We start from the raw sequence: 22,511 nt of genomic DNA, 5'->3' as shown, positions 1-22,511 counted from the left end.
CGCTGGTGCTAAAGACGTCTTTAGCACGGAGCTCGGACGTGTTGGAGACGAAATCGCGCGAGCCAGCCGGATCTCACTCAGGCGTGTGTGTGTGCGTGTGTGTGTGTGGTGTGTGTGTGGTGTGTGTGGTGTGGTAGTGTGGGTGTGCTGTGTGGTGTGTGTGTAGTGTGTGTGTGATGTGTATGTGTGTGCGTGTAGTGTGTGCGTGTGTGGTGGTGTGCGCGTGTGTGTGTGGTGTGTGTGTGTGTGCGCGTGTGTGTATGTGTGCGTGTGTGGTGATGTGTGGTGTGTGTGTGTTTGTGCGTGTGGTGGGTGGTTGGTGGGTAGATGGGGTGGGTGGTGGGTGAGGTGGGTGATGGGTGATTGGTGGTGGGTGGTGGTGGGTGGTGGTGGGTGGTTGGGGTGGGTAGGTGGTGGGTGGGTGGTGGGTGGGGTGGGTGAGTGAAAACAAGGGGTCTGTGAATGGGGCTGTGATTGCCCCCCCCCCCCCACTTGTTTTGGTTCACACTTGTATTGAACTTTCCCTGTTGTCCGCTGATATTCGTTCAGATTGTTTTGACGCTTCACATCGTCGCATCTGCAGAGCCTGACGAGCTGAAATGTTCTACAAGGAGTCGTCGCCTCGCGTGACAATTGAATATTTCATTTTCCAAACAAAAAAAATAAACACCCGGACCCAGGTACCGCCGATCCTGCGCCTGTTTCTTGTGTTATTTTTATACGTTTTTTAAGAAAAATTTGTTACAATTTTGATTTGAAGCTTTGTGACAATTATTGAGTACAAGTCTCTCGGTCGGGCCACTCCGGAGTTGAGCCGATGCGCGCTCGCTCTCTGTGCGGGTTGTCGGTCGGCGATTTCGGCCGTCAAAATCCACCGCGGGGACGCCCAGCACGGCTCCATCTCCTCTCGTCCGTGCGCGTGCGTGCGTGCGCGTGCGTGCGTTCGCGTGCGTGTGCGCGTGCGTGCATGCGCGTGCGTGCGCGAGCAGTGTAAAGTAAAGTAATTTGCGCTTGAACCTAGGGGAGGAAGCGCGTGCGGGCCGATGGCGACGCGGTGCGAAAGAAAACGACGGTGATTTTCCTCGGCCGGTCGCAGACGCCCTCCTCGAAAGTGCCGCGTTCAGCGACGAACGCGTTCAGCGGGAACACAGCAAACGCTTTCTCCCGTCGATGAGTTACCGATGAGGCGTGGCGAGTCACGGTGCACGACCAGCACCGCGCACGCGCACCGGAGATGGCGAGATAAAATAACTGAGGGCGCGCCGTGTCTCGGTATCGACGCTCAGCCGTGCAAGTCAAACAAGTAGTTTTCATCGTCACCGCTCAGAAACCGCGTTATAACGGGGGCGCGTTTCGCGTTATTAAAGGTGGCGTTCCGCGTTATAATGTGGGCGCATTCCGCGTTATGAAGGGTTGCGTTCTGCGTTATAACAAGGCCGTTCCGCGTTATAATGGGGGCGCGTTCCATGTTATAAACTGGTGCGTTCCGCGTTGTAATAGTGGGCGTTCATCATTATAATGGGGGCGCGTTCCGCGTTATAACAGCGCGAGTTCTGCGTTATAACGGCGCGCGTTTTGAAAAGTTTTCTCTCACGGAAGAACCGCTTCATCGCGGGAACGCATTGCGGTGTGAACGCCGCCACGCGTTAAGCGAGGACTCTGCCGTGCTTTGTTTTAGAATGCGTGGAGGGGAAGGGTTGCGTCATACGGCTATGGGTTTTTTTATATATCGGGTCGTGGAGGGGGTCGGGGAGGGAGGCTTACAGAATCGTACAAATGTTATTCTGGGGCGTGAGCGAGCGAGGCGATTACCGCTGGGCGCGCTCGTGCCAGGCGGCGGAGTCAGCGTGCTCGAGGGGGTCTCGGGCCGGCCCCCAAGTCCGGCAGCCCGTTCCCGAGACCCCCAGAGTTCGGGGGGCGACCTCCAGCCGGGATAAGCGAACGAGGAATCTCCCTCCACGGGGCTGGAGGCAGCATCGCCCGTAGCGTTAATCCCGCCGACCTTACGAAAGTCTGCACTGGGTGGCGTGTGTGCGTGTGTAAATAGAACATACATGCGTGAGCGAATGAGAGCAGTGGGTTGTTTTTTTATGTGTGTGAGAGTTTATGTTGACCGTGGCGACGTGGCCGAGCGGTGCCGCGTTTGACACTCGTTGTAGAGATTATCCCGGTTCGAATCCGGCAGGCGGCCCTGGTTAACAGTGCGCTGGCAAGATGTTAACTACTTCGCCTGGCATGAAGGAGGTCGTGGGTTCGGACCCGACCCGGACGCCTGCTGTATATTTGGAGTTTGCGTGTCTCTCTCCCCGTGGTCGCGTGGATTTTTATCCGGGTCCTCCGGTTTTCCCCTCCACATCTAGAAACACGCGTTTAGGGTATTTGTCTGCTATAGATTTCCACGTTTTAAGAGCCACTTCGTTGAGCTGTCGTTTGTAATAACCAGGTCGCTTCTGAAAAAAAATATGTATAGCTCAGTGGGGCTTTACCTGGTAAAATAAAACATATAGTTAAGTTGAATAGCTACTTCTAGATTTGAAGCTTTCGTGACTGCAAGGATTCATATTCTTGGGGTTTTTCGGTAAAGTCACGTAGGTAAAAAAATCAAAATTAATTAAAGTAAAATTAAAATAAAATAAAAATCACGACGTTTCGGAGGCAACACAAGCCTCCGTCTTCAGGTGGAACCGTCACAGCACGCTTGCTGTATCAAGTAAATGAGAAATTCTAAGACATCCGACCCCGTATATATCCTGGTTTTTTACCTACGTGACTTTACCGAAAAAACCCAAGAATATGAATAGCTACTACTGCTCGCCATCTCCTTCACTCAATAAGAGGCACGTTAAAGATCCAGTGACGTTTCTTTTTTAATGAGCCAGGAGGCCATTGTGTACCGACACGGCGTCACGGTCCAAATTTTAGCAGATATTTTTTTTTATTTCTGTTTGTTTTAAAATCTCACCGTCAGTTTACTCAATTGGAGTCAAACCCCAGAACAATAATCGCACCCCCCCCCCTCTCTCCTGGGTCCGCCAACAGTCCAGCCGACGAGTCACCTCGTGCCGCGCAGAGACAGCTGCCACGGGGGGGGGGGTGGGGTGCCCTTCGCATGTATGAGATTGAAACGCGATGTTCAAATAGGGCTTCACGCGTATGCATCAAGCGAGCAGTGTTGCGCCAACAAGCAAACCTCTGGAAAGGTGGGGGGTTTCGATGCGTCGGGTTCTCATCAGCACGAGTGAGTTCCGTGAACGCGAGCAAACACGTCCGCGCGAGTCTCGGGGTGGATCTGCGTTGTGCAACGAAGACAAATGCCTCGCCGCACTTCCTTGGAGACCAGCTCTGGTGGGAGCTGCGTGTGAGACGGCCGAGCAGGTAGACCTCGAGCTTCCATTGCGCGAACAATGGCATTGACGCATGCCTCCGCGTGAAGACACCGCACGGTGCTAGTTTGCATATTCCCTCGTGTTATTTGCGTGTTGTTTGTGCGAGTCTGTGTGTGTGTGTGAGTCTGTGTGCGTGTCTGTGTGCGTGTCTGTGTGTGTGTGTCTGTGTGTGTCTGTGTGTGTATGAGTCTGTGTGTGTGTCTGTGTGTGTGTGAGTCTGTGTGTGTGTCTGTGTGTGTGAGTCTGTTTGTGTGTCTGTGTGTATAGTCGAGGGAGCGGTAGTGCAGCGGTTAGCGCAAACGCTGCGCTACGAACCCGCCCACCCGGGTTCGATTCCCGCTCACGGCCAACACCAGTGACGAATATCCGAACCGGTCCTGGGCCTCCCCTAGGTCGACTCAGCCTCACCTGAGTTCCTGGTGTGTAGTAAACATCACCACGAGAGAGACAAAGGCGGCCGGGCGTGGTGCTGGCCACCCACCCCCTCGTGTGCCGTGCCGGCATCCATAGGCGCTGCTCGCTGACGGCACTTGCCCCAACAGTCTGTTCAGGCTACACGGGGGATCTTTATCTTTCGTGCGTGTCTATAAACCTTCGTAAGGTGCTCGCTACCAGCACTCGCTCGTCGAGTCTGCTCAGGCAACACGGGGGGTCTTCGCTGTGCGCACAGTCTAACCGTGCGTTTTGTGGGAGTGGTGGCGCAGCGGTTAGCGCGCTGCGCTACTCAACCTGGCGGATTCCGAACTCCATAGGTCGAATCAGCCTCAAATTAGTACCTAGTGCGGTGTAAAAAAAAACATCGCCACTGGGGAGACAAAGGCGGTCGGGCGCGGCGCTTGCCACCCACCATCTCGTATACCACACGGGCCTTTATACGTGATACTCGCTAACTGCACTTGCGTGTGTTGAGTGGTGATGGCTATTACATTGTTCACTGGGGTGACTCGGGTTCTCAAGTCACCAATGACTCACACAGAGACCCATATGCTCACACAGAGACCCATATACTCACACAAAGACCCATAGACTCACACAGCGACTCATAGATTCACACGGAGACCGATAGTCTCACATAGAGACACATATGCTCACACAGAGACCCATAGACTCACATAGAGACCCATAGACTCACAGAAACCCATAGACTCACATAGAACCCCATAGACTCACATAGAGACCCATAGACTCACATAGAGACCCTATGAGCTGTGATTAAGCCGGGTTCTCAACTGCAGCGAGTTAATGGTCTGGTCTCCAATGACTGTACACACACACGCACACAAAATAAACATCACGTGACACTTCTTTCTGCGCTTCATTTGGCTAAATTTCATTCCAGAGTTGCTCCTCAGAGCGGGTGTGTGGTTCAGAGGTCACGTGAAGACGGAGGTCTCGAAGGTAGTTCTGCGGGCTTGTGACAACTTCCGCGGGCCGTTCTCTCACGCAGCGGGTGGAGATTTCTCACGGATTCCTCGTGTGGTGACACTGCGCAGAACGCTGGCACGACGCGACGCGTCCATTGTTACAAATCAAATTGAGATGAGGCGGTGTGGGGATTTCAGAGAGCAGTTCAGATCGTTGGGACACGAATGGCCGCGTTAGAAAACGCGGTGGGTGCCTTACGGCGCCTCTAAGTCGTGCTGAATCGTGGCTGACGGCAGAGGTTCGGCGGGGCTGAAACTACTCGTTATCCAGCAGTGGATTGACCGTGGCTGACGGTGTTGATGGTGATGCTGGTGATGCTGGTCATGATGGTGATGACAGTGATGATGGTGATGATGGTGATGACGGTGATGATGGTGATGATGGTGATGACGGTGATGATGGTGATGATGGTGATGATGGTGATGACGGTGATGATGGTGATGATGGTGATGCTGGTGATGATGGTGATGATGGTGATGACGGTGATGATGGTGATGATGGTGATGATGGTGATGACGGTGATGATGGTGATGATGGTGATGCTGGTGATGATGGTGATGACGGTGATGATGGTGATGACGGTGATGATGATGGTGATGATGGTGATGACGGTGATGATGGTGATGATGGTGATGCTGGTGATGATGGTGATGACGGTGATGATGGTGATGACGGTGATGATGGTGATGACGGTGATGATGATGGTGATGATGGTGATGATGGTGATGATGGTGATGATGTCGGCAATGCGGGGAGGTGTCGCGGCCCTTCCTAGCTGAGATATCGCGTGTTGCTGTTGCTGTTGTTGCTGTTGTTGTTGCTGTTGTTGCTGTTGTTGTTGTTTTGGTTTTGTTTGTAGTTTTTCTTTTGTTTCTTGCTTTTGTTTTCTTTGTAGTTTTGTTTTAGTTTTTATTTTGTTTTGATTGTAGTTTAAGTTTTTATTTTGTTTGTAGTGTTTGTTTTTGTTTGAAACTTTCGTGACTGCAGGAATCCAAACTCTTTGCTTCTTTCGGTGAAGTCACGTAGGTAAAACATAATAATAATAATAGATCACGACGTTTCAATCGCCACACAAGCGGTCGTCCTCAGGTGGGATAAGGACGACGACCACTTGTGTAGGCGATCGAAACGTCGTGATCTGTTGTTATTTTTCTACGTGACTTTACCGGAAGAAGCAAAGAGTATAGTTTGTGTTTTGTTTGTAGTTTTGTTTGTAGTTTTATTTGTAGTTTTTGTTTTCTTGGTTCTTTCGGTAAAGTCGCGTAGAAGGGAAATAATACAATAATACAAATATATATATGATTTATATATGATTGTATATGATTGTTTGTGTTGCAGTCGAAACGTCGTGAGAATTTTTGTTGTTTTATATTTGTATTATTTTATTAGTTCCCTTCTATGTGACTTTACCGAAAGAACCAAGAATATGAATCCCTGCAGTCACGAAAGCTTAAAATCAAATTTAGTTTTTATTTTGTTTGTAGTTTTAGTTTTGTTTTTAGTTTTTGTTTTGTTTGTAGTTTTAGTTGTTGTTTGTTTTTAGTTTTTGTTGTGTTTGTAGTTTTAGTTGTTGTTTGTTTGTCGTTTTTGTTTGTTGTTTGGCCCTCGTGTCACGCCACGGGAAGATGAGTGCAAAGGAAGCAAGGCGAGAGAATGAAGGAGCGAGCAGAAGTGAGCGTCACGGAGCAGCGTCTGTTTTCAAAGGAGGCGGTGGATCGTGAGCGGGGGTGGCGGAAGTCACGTGATGTACGGGAGGTTTTGGTTTATTTCGATTTTTTTTTAAATACGCGACGTCCACATCACCTCGGGACGTTAACGATCCCCGTCAAGAGCAGGCCTCTGTGTGACAACGTCAGGAACCAAATCACCAGACAATGACACAATTGGGATCACACTGTAGACGCAGAAGCAGCAGCAGCAGCAATAATCGCACTCTTACTAGAGTGAAGACGAATGGCCCAGGTCTTGAAGTTGAGACTCATCCTGCTATCTTGAATTCTCACCTGGTTATATAATCTAGAACTCACCCGCCCACTTACCAACCCACTGGCTCTTGCAAATGAGACTTTATCCTGGTATATTGAGTTCACAGCTGGTTACACAAAATCAACTTGAACTCACCCACTTACCCACCCACTCACCCACCCACTCACCCACTCACCCACTCACCCACCCACCCACTCACCCACCCACTCATCCACCCACCCACTCACCCACTCACCCACTCATCCACCCACCCACTCATACACTCACCCACTCATCCACCCACCCACTCACCCACCCACTCACCCACCCACTCACCCACTCACTCACTTACCCACCCACCCACTCACCCACCCACTCATCCACCCACCCACTCATCCAGTCACCCACTCACCCACCCACTCACCCACCCACTGATTATTGTCTCTACCCTGGTCTCTTCAGTTCTCAGCTGGTTGCACAAACCCAACGTCAAACTTGACCTCGTGCGTGGCTTTGTTACCCCCAGGGTGCGTCACGGTCCACCTGGGTTGCCTTTCGGCGGTTCCCGAACGCCATTCCCCTCGCAACCTGCGCACGTGTGCTGCCCTGTGCTGCCCTGTGCTGCCCTGTGCTGCCCTGTGCTGCCCTATGCTGCCCTGTGCTGCTTCTGTGCCAGTGCAAACGAGGTCATTACACGCTACACGTTCCCGATAATTGTGTGTCAACAAAGGCCTACGTGATGTAAGAGAGAGAGCTCACATTCGGATTGATACTTCGCGCGTGCCAACAGACTCAGAGTTGGGTATCTTTATATCGTACTGGAGGAATCCGTGTGCATTGATGTTTAGTTTTTGTATCCGACTGCGTGTACGTCATGTATTTAAAGACACACCAGCGACAAGGCTATTTACTTGATTCACTAACAAAAACGAGGTCCCTGTAATTGTTTAAATGAGACTTAAATGAATGTACAACGTCAGGCTGAGCCTCCCCTAGGATTGTAACTGATTACTGTCGCGAATACCGACACGAAGAACAAGGGGGTTGGGGAAGTGGTTGGCAAGACGCTCGTCCGCCTTCGTCTCCCCAGCGCCGGTACACATACAGAGACAAAGATCCCCATCGCCTCGATAGACCGTTGGGGCAAGTGCTGTTAGCGAGTAGCAGCACCTATGAAGGCCGGCGCTGTGGCTCACGAGGGGGTGGGTGGCCAGCACCACTCGTCTACGACGTGAATATCGCATTTGCTTCACGCAAAGTCTGACTCTGCTGGTCGTGAGAAACTGAATGTGGAAACCGGTGCAGAGTTGTCCTCGTGTTGAAACGCCACTGAGGATCAAGCAATGCGCTTCTCAGCCAAATCCGTTCAAGCTGATCGGATTTCAACCGATGGGATGTCTAAAATAAATGTGTTTGTGTTTATACGTTCCTATCGTGTTGATTCACGTGGAGAGACGAGTGCGAGCGTGGAAGAGGTGGCATCATTTGTTCATCACGTTGCGTCCCTGAAATGCCTTCCTTTCTCGCCCGTGCGATGATGGGGAGGAGGCGGCGGTTATGTTAATGATACGGTGACGTGCCGTACACTTTTCTTTCAAAGCGAAACTGCGCCCTCTCCTCCCTCCCTTCTCCTCTCCCTCCCCCAAACCCCAGCATCCATCCCTCGGCCTGTTCAATCCACCCCACCACACAGAGAGACAGACAGAGAGAGAGAGAGACGGCTCCTCTTGCACGCACACACACACAGAGACAATCACACTCAGTCACTCCGCGCGTATTGCTCTCTGTACTGACACACGCACTAACACCTAGGACACTGCAATCAGGAAAACCTCGGATATATGATCTTGAGCTTGTACATATATATATTTACACACACGAGTCTGCGTGTTTAATTATGTTGTGAGTCCGCAAACACTTCACTGTAGTATCGCGTATATATAGTACCAGTTCTATTGCAGATATATATACACACACAGACAACACACTGCCACGCTCCATAGCCATGCGGCAGGCACGTTAGGCTTGCAAGCGGCTCGCGGGGTAACAGAAGATACGTACATCTGTGCGTGCGCGCGCGTGTGTGTCTGTGCCGTGTGCCGTGTGCGTGCCCTTGTGTGCGCGTTTCTCGCGTCCCTACACTCGGGAAGGACGAGAGAGTGAGAGCGAGAGGGGGAGGAGGGAGCCCGAGCTGAATTTGTTCTTTTTCCATCGAGAAGATGCCTGCGTTCGTTTCGACGCCGCCTCGAGTCTCGGAGAAGTCGCCGTTGCACATCGCGAACCGCCGCGGCATCCACTAGCGAAGGCAGCGAGAGACGATTTGCAGAAGCCAACAACAACAACGGAACAAGTCCAGCGCGGGCGGCGGTCGGCCCGAGTTCGAAATCTCTCGAGAAGTTTGTTGGACCCGGAGAGAGCCGCGTGAGCTGCAAGTCGCGCGCAGAGTCGGCGTCGTTCTCTCTCCTCTCGTTCATTCACGAGCGCCAGCGTCCGCCGATGCACCTCGGGGTTGGTGACGTTTCGCTTTCTCGTCCTGCACAGCAGAAGATCTTTACAGTTACGGGCAACTGAGCAGGAGGAGGAGGAGGGCAGTCGCCGTTGTGATTGTCCAATGATCGTCCGCTCCGACGAGCTGTCAGCCGATGCTCCTGTACTGCCGTGACTGCTGGATGGGTGCGAGCGGTGAGACGTGAATCCACCTCGGCCCGTTCCACGCCGACGATTTCCCCGCTGCCACCGCTCGACGGCGATCTCGCGGCCACGACAACAAGGAGCGAGCAGAGAGCAACAACCGGGTTCACAATAACAAACAATCAACAACAACAACACGTGCGTGCGTGCGCGCGTGCGTGCGCGCTCCAACAGCGAGACATGACTTAAGCGAAACTTCTTTGACGCGCGCAGAGTGACTGGGCACAACAAGGACAACAACAACAACAAGAACAGCAACAACAACAACGCGACTTGTTTACCGACAAGATAGATCGTCGTCGCCGTCGCGATGAAGGATAAGACAAAGAACGCCGCCAGGACTCGACGGGAGAAGGAGAACGGGGAGTTTTATGAGCTCGCCAAACTGCTGCCTCTCCCGTCCGCGATCACCTCGCAACTCGACAAGGCGTCCATCATCCGCCTCACCACCAGCTACCTCAAGATGCGCTCCGTCTTCCCCGAAGGTAACGAACAAACAAACAACAACAACAACAAACAAACAACCCAACTAGTCGCGTGCGTCCCTTTCCCAGCTACCGAACTCCGTGACGCCGCCACCGCCGCCACCATGGCCACGTGCGGGAGACTAGTAACGTCAGAGTCGGAGTAGTCGGAGTCGTTGTTGCTCCACGCGGTGTGGTGTGGACCTTTCAACTGGGTCTGCTTCGTGACGTTATGCGCGAAGGGCCCACGGTGTCTCGTATTCACCATGAATTCACCACGTATTCACCATGAATTCACCACTAATTCACCACGTATTCACCTCGAATTCACCACGAATTCACCATGAATTCACTTCGTATTCACCTCGTAATCACGATGGATTCACCACGTATTCACCACGTATTCACCATGAATTAACTTCGTATTCACTTCGTAATGCCCACGTATTCACCTTGTATTCACCATGAATTCACCATGAATTCCCCTCGTATTCACCATGAATTCACCACGTATTCACCATGAATTCACTTCGTATTTATCTCCTATTCACCATGAATTCACCATGAATTCACCACGTATTCACTTCGTATTCACCATGAATTCACCATGAATTCACCACGTATTCACCATTAATTCACCTCCTATTCACCACGTTGCATTGCGGGTCTTCAAATATTGATTATAATTTTTATTTAAACTGAATTTGAGAGAAACATTTTAAAGATAAACTTCTCGTTGATATTGTTGTTGTGGTTGCCGACGACTGGACTAACGAAGTCGTGTTGTGCCGCGCGTGATGTCCGACGTTTCGCACCACGTGCTGCTGACGCTGGGAGATTCGTCGAGAACTGAATGCAGCCAGCTGTATTTTCAAGTCTCGCGGTTATTTTACATTTCATATTAGTACAGCGGCGGCTGCTGCTGCTGCTGGTGTCTGACATGGTAAATTAAGTTCGACGGGTGTCTGTTGGCGTGTCGGTGTGCGGTGCAGTAGCTGTGCGTGCGTGACTGTAGCTGTATCGGTGTATATGTGTGTTATTGTGTACTTGTGTGTCAGGGTGTGTAGTTGTGTGTCAGTGTGTGTCAGTGTGTAGTTGTGCATCAGCCTGTGTAGTTGTGTGTCAGAGTGTGTGGTTGTGTGTCAGAGTGTGTACTTGTGTGTCAGTATGTGTAGTTGTGCGTCAGCCTGTATAGTGGTGTGTCAGTGTTTATAGCCGTATCAGTGTATATTTGTGTCACTGTGTGTAGTTGTCAGTGTGTATCTGTGTGTCAGTCTGTGTCAATGTGTAGGGCTGTCAATGTGAATGTGTTTATAATATTTGTAACTTTATGACATTGTCTGTGTATCTACGTGTATTGTGTGTGTACGTGTGTCTGAATGTATGTGTGTGTATATATATCTGTTGCGGTGTGCGAATGCATATCCGTTGTGCATCTCGAAGCGCACCTAGTCTGGTACAACCGCTGCGTTGAAGCCACCGTTACTTCGCGGCGAATAGCGGATGTGTGTGTCTGTGTGTCAGTGTGCGTGGAGAGACAAAGGCGGCCGAGTCGTGGTGCTGGCCACACCATCCCCTCGCGTGCCGTGCCGGCCTACACAGGGGCATGCTGCTACTCGCTAACAGCGCTCGCCCCAACAGTCTACGACTGCAGGAAGGGATCTTTGTCTTTGCTATGTGTGCACTAACGCATTGTTATACATCACGTTTATTCAGTGTAGCGTGCACTTGTGTGCGAAGCGTTCATTGTGTATACTGTGTACAATATAGTTGTTGTCTTACAACACGCAAATCACATGCGTATGTTTCGTACATTACACACACACACGTGTAAATATGTGTGTATGTATTTTTTCTTTCATTGTGTTTTTCCTATTCATAATAGTTGTGCGAGTTAAAGACACGTAATGGTCTGACCACATATGTGTCTTCAAACCCCTCCACCACCCACTGTTGCGTGGCCAAAGCCACACCATCGTCAACATGAATAATGTTGCTTGCATAATATATTTTCATGGAGACCGCACACGCATTTCACATACATGACACACACGTGTCGAGCGCGTTGCATGTAGCTGACATGCAAACCGCGTGCGTGGTGGTGTGCGTCGTGGTGGCTAGGAGATGTTGACTACCTCGCCTGGTCTACAGGAGGTCGTGGGTTCGATACCGACCGTGACGCCTGCTAATGTATATTTTGAGTTTGCGGTGTGTCTCTCTCTCCCCGTGGTCGCGTGAATTTTTCTTCGGGTCCTCCGGGTTTTCACTCCACATTTATAAATATAACTTTAGATAATTTGTCTGCTATAAATGTCCACGTGATAAGCCACTTCGTTGGGCTATCATTTGTGGCCAGGTGGCTTCTGAGAAAGACCGATAATAGTTCAGTGGGACCTTACCTGGTTAAACTTCAAATATATATATATAGTAATAGTAGTCATGTTACGTGTGATTGCTGTGTATATATATACTGCATAGTGCAATACACTTACGTGCAATAGGAAACCACTCAATATTCAAGGTTGATATTCTCAATATCGCACCTCCGTATTGTATTCACTCCCCTCTTCATCTGAAGGCAATGCGAGTTTGAAGACGATCGCTCAATATTCACCGGTTTGCTCGACGGAGTCTAATAATGCGTTTTGACAGTCAATATATACAGTCACAGACTAGAGGCATAGACACGGGTAAGAAGGCGAGGTGAGTGAGTGAGTAGGTGAGCGAGTGAGTTGGTGCGTGAGTAGGTGAGTAGGTGAGTACCACTCAGTACACACACAGTCACAGAATAGAGGCATAGACGCAGGGAAGCAGATCCTGAGCACTCCGTCGTCAACATGAAGCGAGTAGAATGACATTTGAACGCTGTTGACTTTTACACCAACAAGTACAATTTTGAGTGGACGGGTTAACCCAAGAAAAATCACATTTCGCTTCCCGCACACATGATGTAGTGTCCACGCGTGTTGAGTGGCACGTGAATGCACGACTTTCCCGAACTCCAGAATCCCCCGGACCTACCGCTTGCCGTCTTTGCCGATCTAATTCAAGTAATATAATTCTCTCCACGCTGCCGCGCCCGATGATTGTTAAACACACGTCCCGCCTGACGCGCTAAACAATAAACGCTGTCCGCATCACGCGCGGTACACGTGTACACACACGCGCACACACGTGGGCCACGTATACATACACGCACACACACACGTGTGACACGTGTACACACACACACGGAACACGTGTACACACACGCACACACACGTGTGACACGTGTACACACACACGTGTGACACGTATACACACACGCACACACACGTGTGACACGTGTACACACACACGTGTGACACGTATACACACACACACGGGACACACGCACGCGCACTGAGATCTCAACACTTTATTCGAATTGCTCAGCGCGTCACGTGGGACGTGTTTAACAAGCATCGGGCGCGTGCAGCGGTGGAAGGACTCTAAGTTGAGTTTGAATGTGGAACAGATGGGTAAACGCGCATGGCCGGAGCGTGGCGCGTCGCGGCTGCTGGGGTCTGAGAAGCACGACGCTGAATGTGTGCAGTTTGTAAATACCATAGAACAAAATACGAGGTATTCTCAAACTCCGATACGTCGTATGGCGTTAACGCGCACTCTCCGCTGAATTGCCAATTAACTCCGTACACGCTGCACGAGCCCGATGATTGACACAAAAAAACGAGTTCTAACGCGTCTCGCGTTTGAGAGCGGCTCTGCGATCACGATCTGTGTGTGCGTCTCTAAGCGGTGTGGTCAGGGTGAGAACTCGGGGCGACCAGGAGTGACCCGTCTGTCAGTAGGTGGCGACTGTTGCTGCCGGGATGAGGAGGGTGCTCGCGAACTGCACTTGCCCCTGTGATTTGTTAAGGCTATACTGGGTGAAGCTTTGTCTTTGTACACGCTATATTACACACACACACGTACGTACGTGTATATTACACATAGCTCTACATTACACACGCGTACATAATCATTACCCCTTTATACATATATGCATAGCATAACAAATGAGTCGTTTGCGTTGTGACTTTTCGAATTTGGCGAAACTTTGGACCACGATTGGCCAACTCTTGCGAATCACCTCGGCGGCGAATCTTTAACGTCCGGTGTGAGTGAGTGAAGCATGCGGTGCGAGCGACGCTATCACTGCTACCATATCGTCGTGGTTAACACAGCGGCAGGAGTAACACGCGTGTTACTAGCGCTGCGCCACGTCACCGTGGGACGTGCCTAGCAATCATCAGGCGCGTGCAGCGTGTGCACCGGTTTAATTCGTGCGCGCACTGAGAATGTTGGTACGCGTAGACACGAAAGTGATGATGTATGGACGTTAAGCCCCGCACATTAATACGCACTTTAAAAAAAAACAAATGCAGTTGCAAGTCAGTGCAGTGTCCGCACTGTATTATTTCACGTGCAACATGTGTATAACATGTGTATATACTAACACGTGATTAATAGCATGTAATCTGCAGTCTATGACACATCCGTGTGTAAGAGCAGTGTGCATCGTCTGCCTGTGTGCTATGGTCAATCAGCTGCTGGATGAAGGATGATACCCGGTATGTAAACATCAGCATTGGGGAGACAAAGGCGGTCGGGCGTGGTGTACATTGCCGGCTTTCATCATGGGTGCTACTCGCTCTACAGTCTCCCAAGGCTGTAACATTGTCCACGCGCTATTAACAACACACGCGCATCTTCCACACAGCTGTTCGATATCACACACGCGTGCGTGATGGTTACACGTGTTTCATCAGCGTTGTTGTCGTCGGTACGTTCTGCGCACGTGCACATTTAATAGAATCAGAGAGTCATTTCTCACTTGGTATGTTCCTGGAACGCCGCTCGTTCGGCTGGCGAGTTAAGAAGTCGGCAGTGTCGGCCTAAGGCACTAACCACGACTACAGAGTATAAGCTACCCCTATCACTAACAATATTCTATCATTATTATTATACCATATACTCATCTGAATCATAAGAAAACGGATGTATATACGTACATATAGACATATATTACACCGTTTGCTAGAAATGGCTGGTTTATAATTTTTTAAAAAGTTGTCCATCGAGTGGATGGCGAGTGGCGAAAATTATTATCGGGGTAGCGTTCCCAATCGTACCGGCGAACATTTGTAAGTACAGCACAATGAAGTCTGATGACATGCATCACACGCACACACGTGTACAACCATCGCACGCACACACGTGTACAACCATCACACGCACACACGTGTACATACAGCACACGCACACACGTGTACATACATCACACACGTGTAAAACCATCGCACGCACACACGTGTACATACATCACACACGTGTACAACCATCACACGCACATACGTGTACATTGGCTTTACGTACGCAAGTTACTAGCACGCAGTCTGCATTGAGTGTGTGGCAAAGACAAAGATCCCCCGTATAGTCTTAACAGACTGTTGGGGCAAGTGCTGTTAGCGATAACCTTTGAAGGCCGGAACGCCATTCATAGGGGTGGGTGGCCAGCACCACGCCCGGCCGCCTTTGTCTCCCTCTTGGCAATGTTTTACACATCGCACGAGGTACCCACTTGCGGCTGAGTCGGCTTGCCAGTACCACCGATTTAAAGTTGTTAGGGTGCGACATCTTTAAAAATATGTTCCTATATTACTGCACACCGCTTTTCAAATATGGCAATCATCTGGCGATGCTGGTGGTGTCGCGTTAGCAGTGGTGCACGAACAACAACTACTATGTGTATGTGTGTGGGATTTTAAAATAATATAAAAGTCGGCTTCTGGAAATGTGCTGTGAAGAGGGGTCGTGGCCCGAAACGTCCCCTATTTTTTTATTCTTAAGGCTACAAACACTTGTTGAACTTATTTCGCACCGTACGTATCCAACAGTGCGAATCGGGGGTGCTGTTTATGAATGTGGTCGATTGGAACATATATTCGTATCGCGATATATAAGACATTGAATGAAGATAATTTGTGACATGTTTGTTAAAAAATATTATAAAATGCGAACATACTATGCGCAGATGCTACATACAAATACTGTATACATAGTGCCAATATATAGCATTTGTGTGTATATATTATTTGCGCACACTATGTGCGCGCTAGTTGATAGGGTTGTCAAACGGTGAACCGGTTACCGTTTTACAGCCTCGGTTCTGAAAGTCGGGTAACCGCTAACCGATTCACGGGTGGAAAAACAGTTGTGATCATAGATTCGCTCCTTTTCGAATCTTGCACTGCTGTTGTTCCATCTGCCCCTCCTGGAGACTGGAACATTGACGGCGAACTGCGGTAGCTTGCTAACCCATAGGCAAAGTTCCCCCGTATAGCCTTCAACATACTGTAGGGGCAACTGCTGTTAGCGAGCACTCATGAAAGCCGGCACGGCACACGACGGGGTGGGTGGCCACCACCACGCCCGGCCGCCTTCGTCTCAGAAACGGATTTAAGGCTGAGTCAACCTAGGGGGGGTAGTCCGGGCCCGGTTCAGATAATCGACGCCGATGTTGGCATTGGGCGCGCTAACTACAGCGCCACCGCTCCCCGGCAAAACCAGCGACAGCCCCGACTGTGGCAAGAGTCGCGCTATGTGTCCTCGCTTGCGTTTGCTCGGTTAAGAAAACAATCAACATCCACGTGTGATGATGTTTTTTGCTCGAGATATTTCGATATCTGCGGCATAAAACTGTTATCCATCATCGGGGTTTTTTTCTTTCGCGGCGATGTACACAATAAGAAACCGCTTTTAATAACCTTGTTGTAATATATATACCACGTATACTGTTGTATATATACCACGTATATATGTACATACTGCCAGCACGTGCGTGTATTCCATATAGGATGTGTGTGTGTATAAATTTAACGGCGTCTTCGTAAATGATTGTCATTGTATCTCAACGTGTTTTATTTTTAACTAGGCATCGACGTTGGGAGAGCTTGGGGATTTTACTCAAATCAAGAATGATTATTTTATTTTAAAAAAACTATAAACTATTTGTTTTTACTATTGCGTGTAAGACCCGCACTGACCTATAGCGCTCTTTTTATCAGAAGCGAGCCGGCCACAATGATATCTCGGTGAAGTGACTCAACGTCATCATCATCATCACGTCGAAATTTATGGCAGCGACATTCTCTAAACGCACCTTGATTCTACAATGTGCAGAGAAAAACCCGGAGGACCCGGAGAAAAATCCACACGACCACAGATGGAGACGCAAACTCCAAATATACAGCAGCAGCAGCAGGCGTCAGGGTCGGGATCGAACCCACGACCGCCTGCCTACCAGGCGAGGTAGTCAACATCTCCTAGCCACTGTGATGATGATGAGAGAGAGAGAGACACGCAAACTCCAAATATACAGCAGCAGCAGGCGTCAGGGTCGGGATCGAACCCACGACCGCCTGCCTACCAGGCGAGGTAGTTAACATCTCCTAGCCACCGTGGCGCCCCCATCCACAAACGTCTGCAATGTTCATCGCTATTCGTGTCGCCGCATTCCTCCCGGTGCGGAGATGGAGCGATGAAATCGGCCTCGAGTGGCGGTCTCTTGGGTTGGATCGTTACATTCACGTGGGCGACGGGACTGTGCAACCCATCATCCAGCAGTGGAATGACCCTGGCTGCTGCTAATGATGCTAATGGTATCACCCGCGTGTATGTACATTGCTGTTGAAACTCTTATTAATGTGTGCATGACAAACACGTGCAGTGTACCCTCATCGTATGTGTAATAGGGCATTGCACCTACATGTGTGTGAGCTTGCACACGTGTGGAGACGGTGCTGCTCTTCCGCAAGAGGAGCGGTGAGCGTACCTGGTGCGGTGTGTAGTGAACATCGCCACGAGGGAGACAAAGGCGGCCGGGAGTGGTGCTGGCCACCCACCCCCTCGCGTGCCGTGCCGACCTTCAAAGGCGCTGCTACTCGCTAACAGCACTTGCCCCAACAGTCTGTTACAGGCGACGCGGGGTCTATTCCACATCACACTAGTACATTGCACACACGTGTACATGATTACTACATACATATATATGCACGTTCCACACGCGTATGTGTGTACACGCTAATTAATACGTGTGTATAGATATAGATATATCTATGTATTCGCTTTGCGCGTGTGTGCGTGTCTTTTATTGGCTACAAAAGCTGCCTGCCACGTCCCCCTCGTGTGCCGTGCCGACCTTAATAGGTGCTCGCGAACAGCACTCGCCCCCAAAGGTCTGTTCAGGCGAAGCGGGTGATGTGTTTTGCGTGTCTTTATTGGCTACACCCGTGGCTGGTTTTCTCGCTGAATATCCTCGCGTCCCGGGGTCGCTGGTTCTGGAATGGATCGGATAGCCACGGAACGCGGGGAAACCTGTGTTTATATACTGGATGTGGTGTGCCGGGTGAGTAATGTTTTTATGTTTCTGGTAGCGCCAAATACATCATCATCAGCAGCAGCATTGGCAGTAGCCATGATCAGCGCACTGCTGGATGAATGTCTTCCTCACCCCCCAAACTCCTCGCTACATCTCGCGTTAGAAGAACGTCGTCCTCACGTTGTTCTATCATACAGAAGAGGAAGCCGGCAAGGGTAGGCTGAAACCAATAACGATGAATATGAAAGACAACACAATTCACGGACACGTGCAACGGCCTACATATTGCACGCGCGCGTACTCGAATGAGTACCTCGTGCGCTGTGCACACAAAGCAAAAATATATCGCCACTGGGGGAGAGACAAAGGCGGCAGGGCGCGGTGCCGGCCACTCGCTCCTCCGTGTGCCGTGTCGGCTCTCATCGATGCTGACCGCAAATGCTACAAAGATCTGTTCAAGGCTATACGGGGAGAGTGGGGGGGGGGGGGTCTTTTGTCTTCGCAATGCGCAGGCTATATATATATGACATCGTATATATGACATAGTTTTTACGCATACGTGCGTATTTATGTACCGTGCAGTGTGGTGTGGTATTGCATAGTGATGGTGTTTACGTGTGCACGCGCTTTTTAAACCACCTGCTGTGTGCCTTTTTAAAGAATAGAGGCTCGTGGGCCGAAACGTTACCGATTGCATATTTTTTTTCTTTCGTTCAAGGCCTACGCAGCGTTTGTTGAGGAATGTGTCGAGATTGTATCACGCCGACGTGGCGTTCATAGTCATCGAGTGCGCTGAGCACGGCAAGGAGGAACGTGCTGTAGGCCAAAAACTGGAAAGTGTTCAGAGGAGTCTCGCGGATGAAACGTCGCTCGGAATCGCATCGTGACGACGGCGGCGGGTTAAGGAGGAATTCATCCAGCAGTGGATTGATGATGATGGTGGTGGTGATGATGGGCATTTGCTATTGTGTGCACAACGGAGAGTAAACTTAATTTCCAAAGACAAAAATCCCCCCTATAGCCTTCGATAAGCTGTTGGGGTAAGTGCTGCGAGTGAGCACTTAATGAAGTCCGCCAAAGCACACGGAGGGTGGGTGGCCAGAACCCCTCCCGGCCGCCTTTGTCTCCCCCTGGTGCTAGTGTTTGTCACACCGCACGCGGTCCTGTACTCATTTAAATCTGAGTCGACCTAGGGGAGCCGAGCCCCCCCCCCCCCCCTTGTTTAAATATGTGTCAATTTTATTTATTTTGAGCTGGAATCGAAAGCTCGGGTCGCCGAGTTAATAGCGCAGAGCGCTAACCACGACACAACGACAAAGATCCCCCGTATAGCATTAACAGACTGCAGGGGCAAGTGCTGTTAGCGATAATCTAATGAAGGCCGGCACGGCACAGGAGGGGATGGGTGGGTGGCCAGCAACCACGCCCGGCCGCCTTTGTCTCCCTCGTGGCGATATTTCCACACTGCACCGGGGTTACGCGTTTGAGTCTGGATCGACCTAGTGAAGGCCCAGGACCGATTTTAGATAATCGTCGTCGGTTCGTAGCGCGCTGACCACGACGCAGGCGCTCCCCCCCCCCCCACACACAACTCCCCTGAATGGGGCTGTTCAGATTAACATCGCTCGGCAGAACGAGGGGTTGGAGGGGGGGTGGGAGGGGGGGGTGCGATACATTCGGGAAAGTCGACAGCGCCGAGTTGTTGCTGCGTCGCGTTATATGCTAACAATGGCGAACGAGCCGACATCGTCACATACTCGACGTTTGTCTATGAAACTGCACGTTGCGCTCTTGTCAAGGGTTGGTTAGACACGTGCTGAGTAGCATCAGCGGAAGTGCAGCGGTTGAGCGGGTATGACGATGTTCGCTCGCCCTGGCCCGGACTCGAACCCGCTCGAAGGGGGTCAGGATTCTTAGCACAGCGCGCTCACCACCGCTGCACCACCTCTCCGCTCCGTACGGTGCGACAGAAGCTGTAATAACGTAGCGTAAATCAGCAACGAGCGTATATCCATGCGCATGTGTAGGTATGTGCTTTTAAAAGTTACGTACAGTATTCCGTTATCAATCGCAGCTATTAAACGATTATCGTTAAAATCTCACTAATGTTCGTGTACATCAACTACAACTATGTACTTTGTGCGAGTGTATTGCGTGGGTACTGAATATACTTCTGAGAATTTGCAACAACACCACCAAGAAACGTGCAGCCTCCAGGGTCTGGAGATCACCTGGATAATATTCCAGGGACGCGTTCACAAGTGGAGACTTTTTGACTTGTTGAAGCTATTAACATGACATTTGTTATCATGCCACAGCATATTATCCGTTCTGTTTCTATAAAAAAAACGATAGTCTCATGGAAGTTTCGATTTAAAGCTTTCGTGACTGCAGGGATTCATCTTCTTGGTTCTTTCGGTAAAGTCACGTAGAAGGGAAGTAATAAAATAATAAAAATAAAACATAATAAAATAATTATCACGAAGTTTCGGCCACAATGCAAGCAGCCGTCCTCAGGAAGTGTTAAGATTTTTTGAAGCACCCTGTATAACACGCAGACGTACTGGGGTGGAGCGGTGGCGCAGTGGTTAGCGCACTGCGCTCGGAACCAGATTCACGACCCGCGGCTAAAACATCAACCTCTCCTCTCCGTCAATCCGCACCGCCCCGCGTGGTGAAGTATGGTCAACCAACCCCGCACCGCGTCGGGCGAGGCCTTCATCCAGCGGTGGGTTGAGATTTTAAAAAATGGTTGTGCATTTACAAAGACGACAACGCAGACTGTTTGGGGCGAGCGCTGTTAGCGAGCGTCAATAAACATCGGCACGGGAAGGCAGTGGGTGACAAACACCGCGACCGTCCGCCTTTGTCTCCCCAGTGCTGATGTTTACACGCGCACTCAGGTACTCATGTTTAAGGCTCAGTCCACCTAGGGGTGGGCTCTGGCTCAATCATCCGCCGTTGGTGATTGGTCGTGAGCGGGAATCGAACTCGGGTCGCCGTGTTCGTTTCGCAGCGCGCTAACCACTGCACCACCGCTCCCCATCTCGCGTACACACACGTACGCGTATTCACTATGCAGAAGTACACACTATATTATTACATTGTTATATTACATACATTTTCTACACAAACGCTTCACATATATACACACGCCAGAATAACCTTGCGGTCTATGCGTAGAGACGTGTTCCACGTTAAACAACTCTATCCACAATAGCGCGTTCAATAATGTATCACGTGTCCGTATTCATGTATGTGCATAATAAATAATGCACACGACAAATATAAACAATATATGCGCAGATGCCGCGCACAGACTGTTGGGGCAAGTGCCGTTTGGGAGCAGCTGTGAAGGCCGTCAAACACAATTATACATATCACGATTAACGTTTCAATACCTACAACTCTTGAATTCATACTCGTCGGTGCATATGGTACACATCACCGGAATATTTTTTTTTTAAAGTTACAAAGACAAATACGCTCCAGCACGGGAACATCGGTCTCGCACGGGGAATAGTCGGATTAGTGAAACATATCGACGATCTTGATTTTGAAGCTTTCGTGACTGCAGGAATCCATACTCTTTGGTTCTTTCGGTAAAGTCACGTGGGTAGAAAATAAATAGATCACGACGTTTCGATCGCAACACAAGCAACCGTCATCAGGCGAGACACACAGCAGCAGGAGAGGTCCCTGCTGTGATTGTATCACCTGATGACGATCGCTTGTGTTGCGATCGAAACGTCGCCATCTATTAATCTTCTACCCACGTGACTTTACCGAAAGAACCAAAGGGCATGGATCCATAATGCCCGTCAACGCAGTCGCGGGCGGTTAGTCGGTCCGATATGCGAGGTCAGATTTAGCGACGTCACCGTGACTCGCGTGAGTGACACCCCCCCACACCCCCCCACACCCCCCCCCACACCCCCCCCACACCCCCCCACACCCCCCCCCCCACACCCCCCCCCACACCCCCCACGATTGTTGGCCGTGGCCGGGGAGTCGAACCTCGGCTCGCGAACTCCAGCGGCGAGGCGAGGCGACCCCGACACGACCGACACGGGCCTGGTCGGGCAGGCCTTCATCCAGCAGTGGATTGGCCGTGTCTGACGACGAAGGGGGATGTACATTATTTACGTGTGTTTATATATAAAAGCAACGTTGTTTTGT

General features: G+C 50.4%; 1 protein-coding gene across 1 annotated transcript in view; it reads left to right on the top strand.

Annotated features, from left to right (window-relative positions):
* Window positions 1-8,448: 8,448 nt before the first annotated feature.
* Window positions 8,449-22,511, top strand: part of LOC133352933 (single-minded homolog 1-like) — a gene marked incomplete at its 3' end in the record, with an annotated part of 65,509 nt that continues 51,446 nt past the window's right edge. The window contains exon 1 of the mRNA XM_061568940.1: window positions 8,449-9,952. Within this exon, the coding sequence (XP_061424924.1) occupies window positions 9,778-9,952 (175 nt within the window). The remainder of the gene's footprint in view (window positions 9,953-22,511) is intronic.

Source organism: Lethenteron reissneri, chromosome 5, assembly GCF_015708825.2.
Source record: "Lethenteron reissneri isolate LAM-NWPU_2019-01 chromosome 5, ASM1570882v1, whole genome shotgun sequence".
In the NCBI taxonomy this organism is placed as follows: Eukaryota; Metazoa; Chordata; class Hyperoartia; order Petromyzontiformes; family Petromyzontidae; genus Lethenteron; species Lethenteron reissneri.
This window is presented reverse-complemented; position numbering and strand designations above follow the sequence as displayed.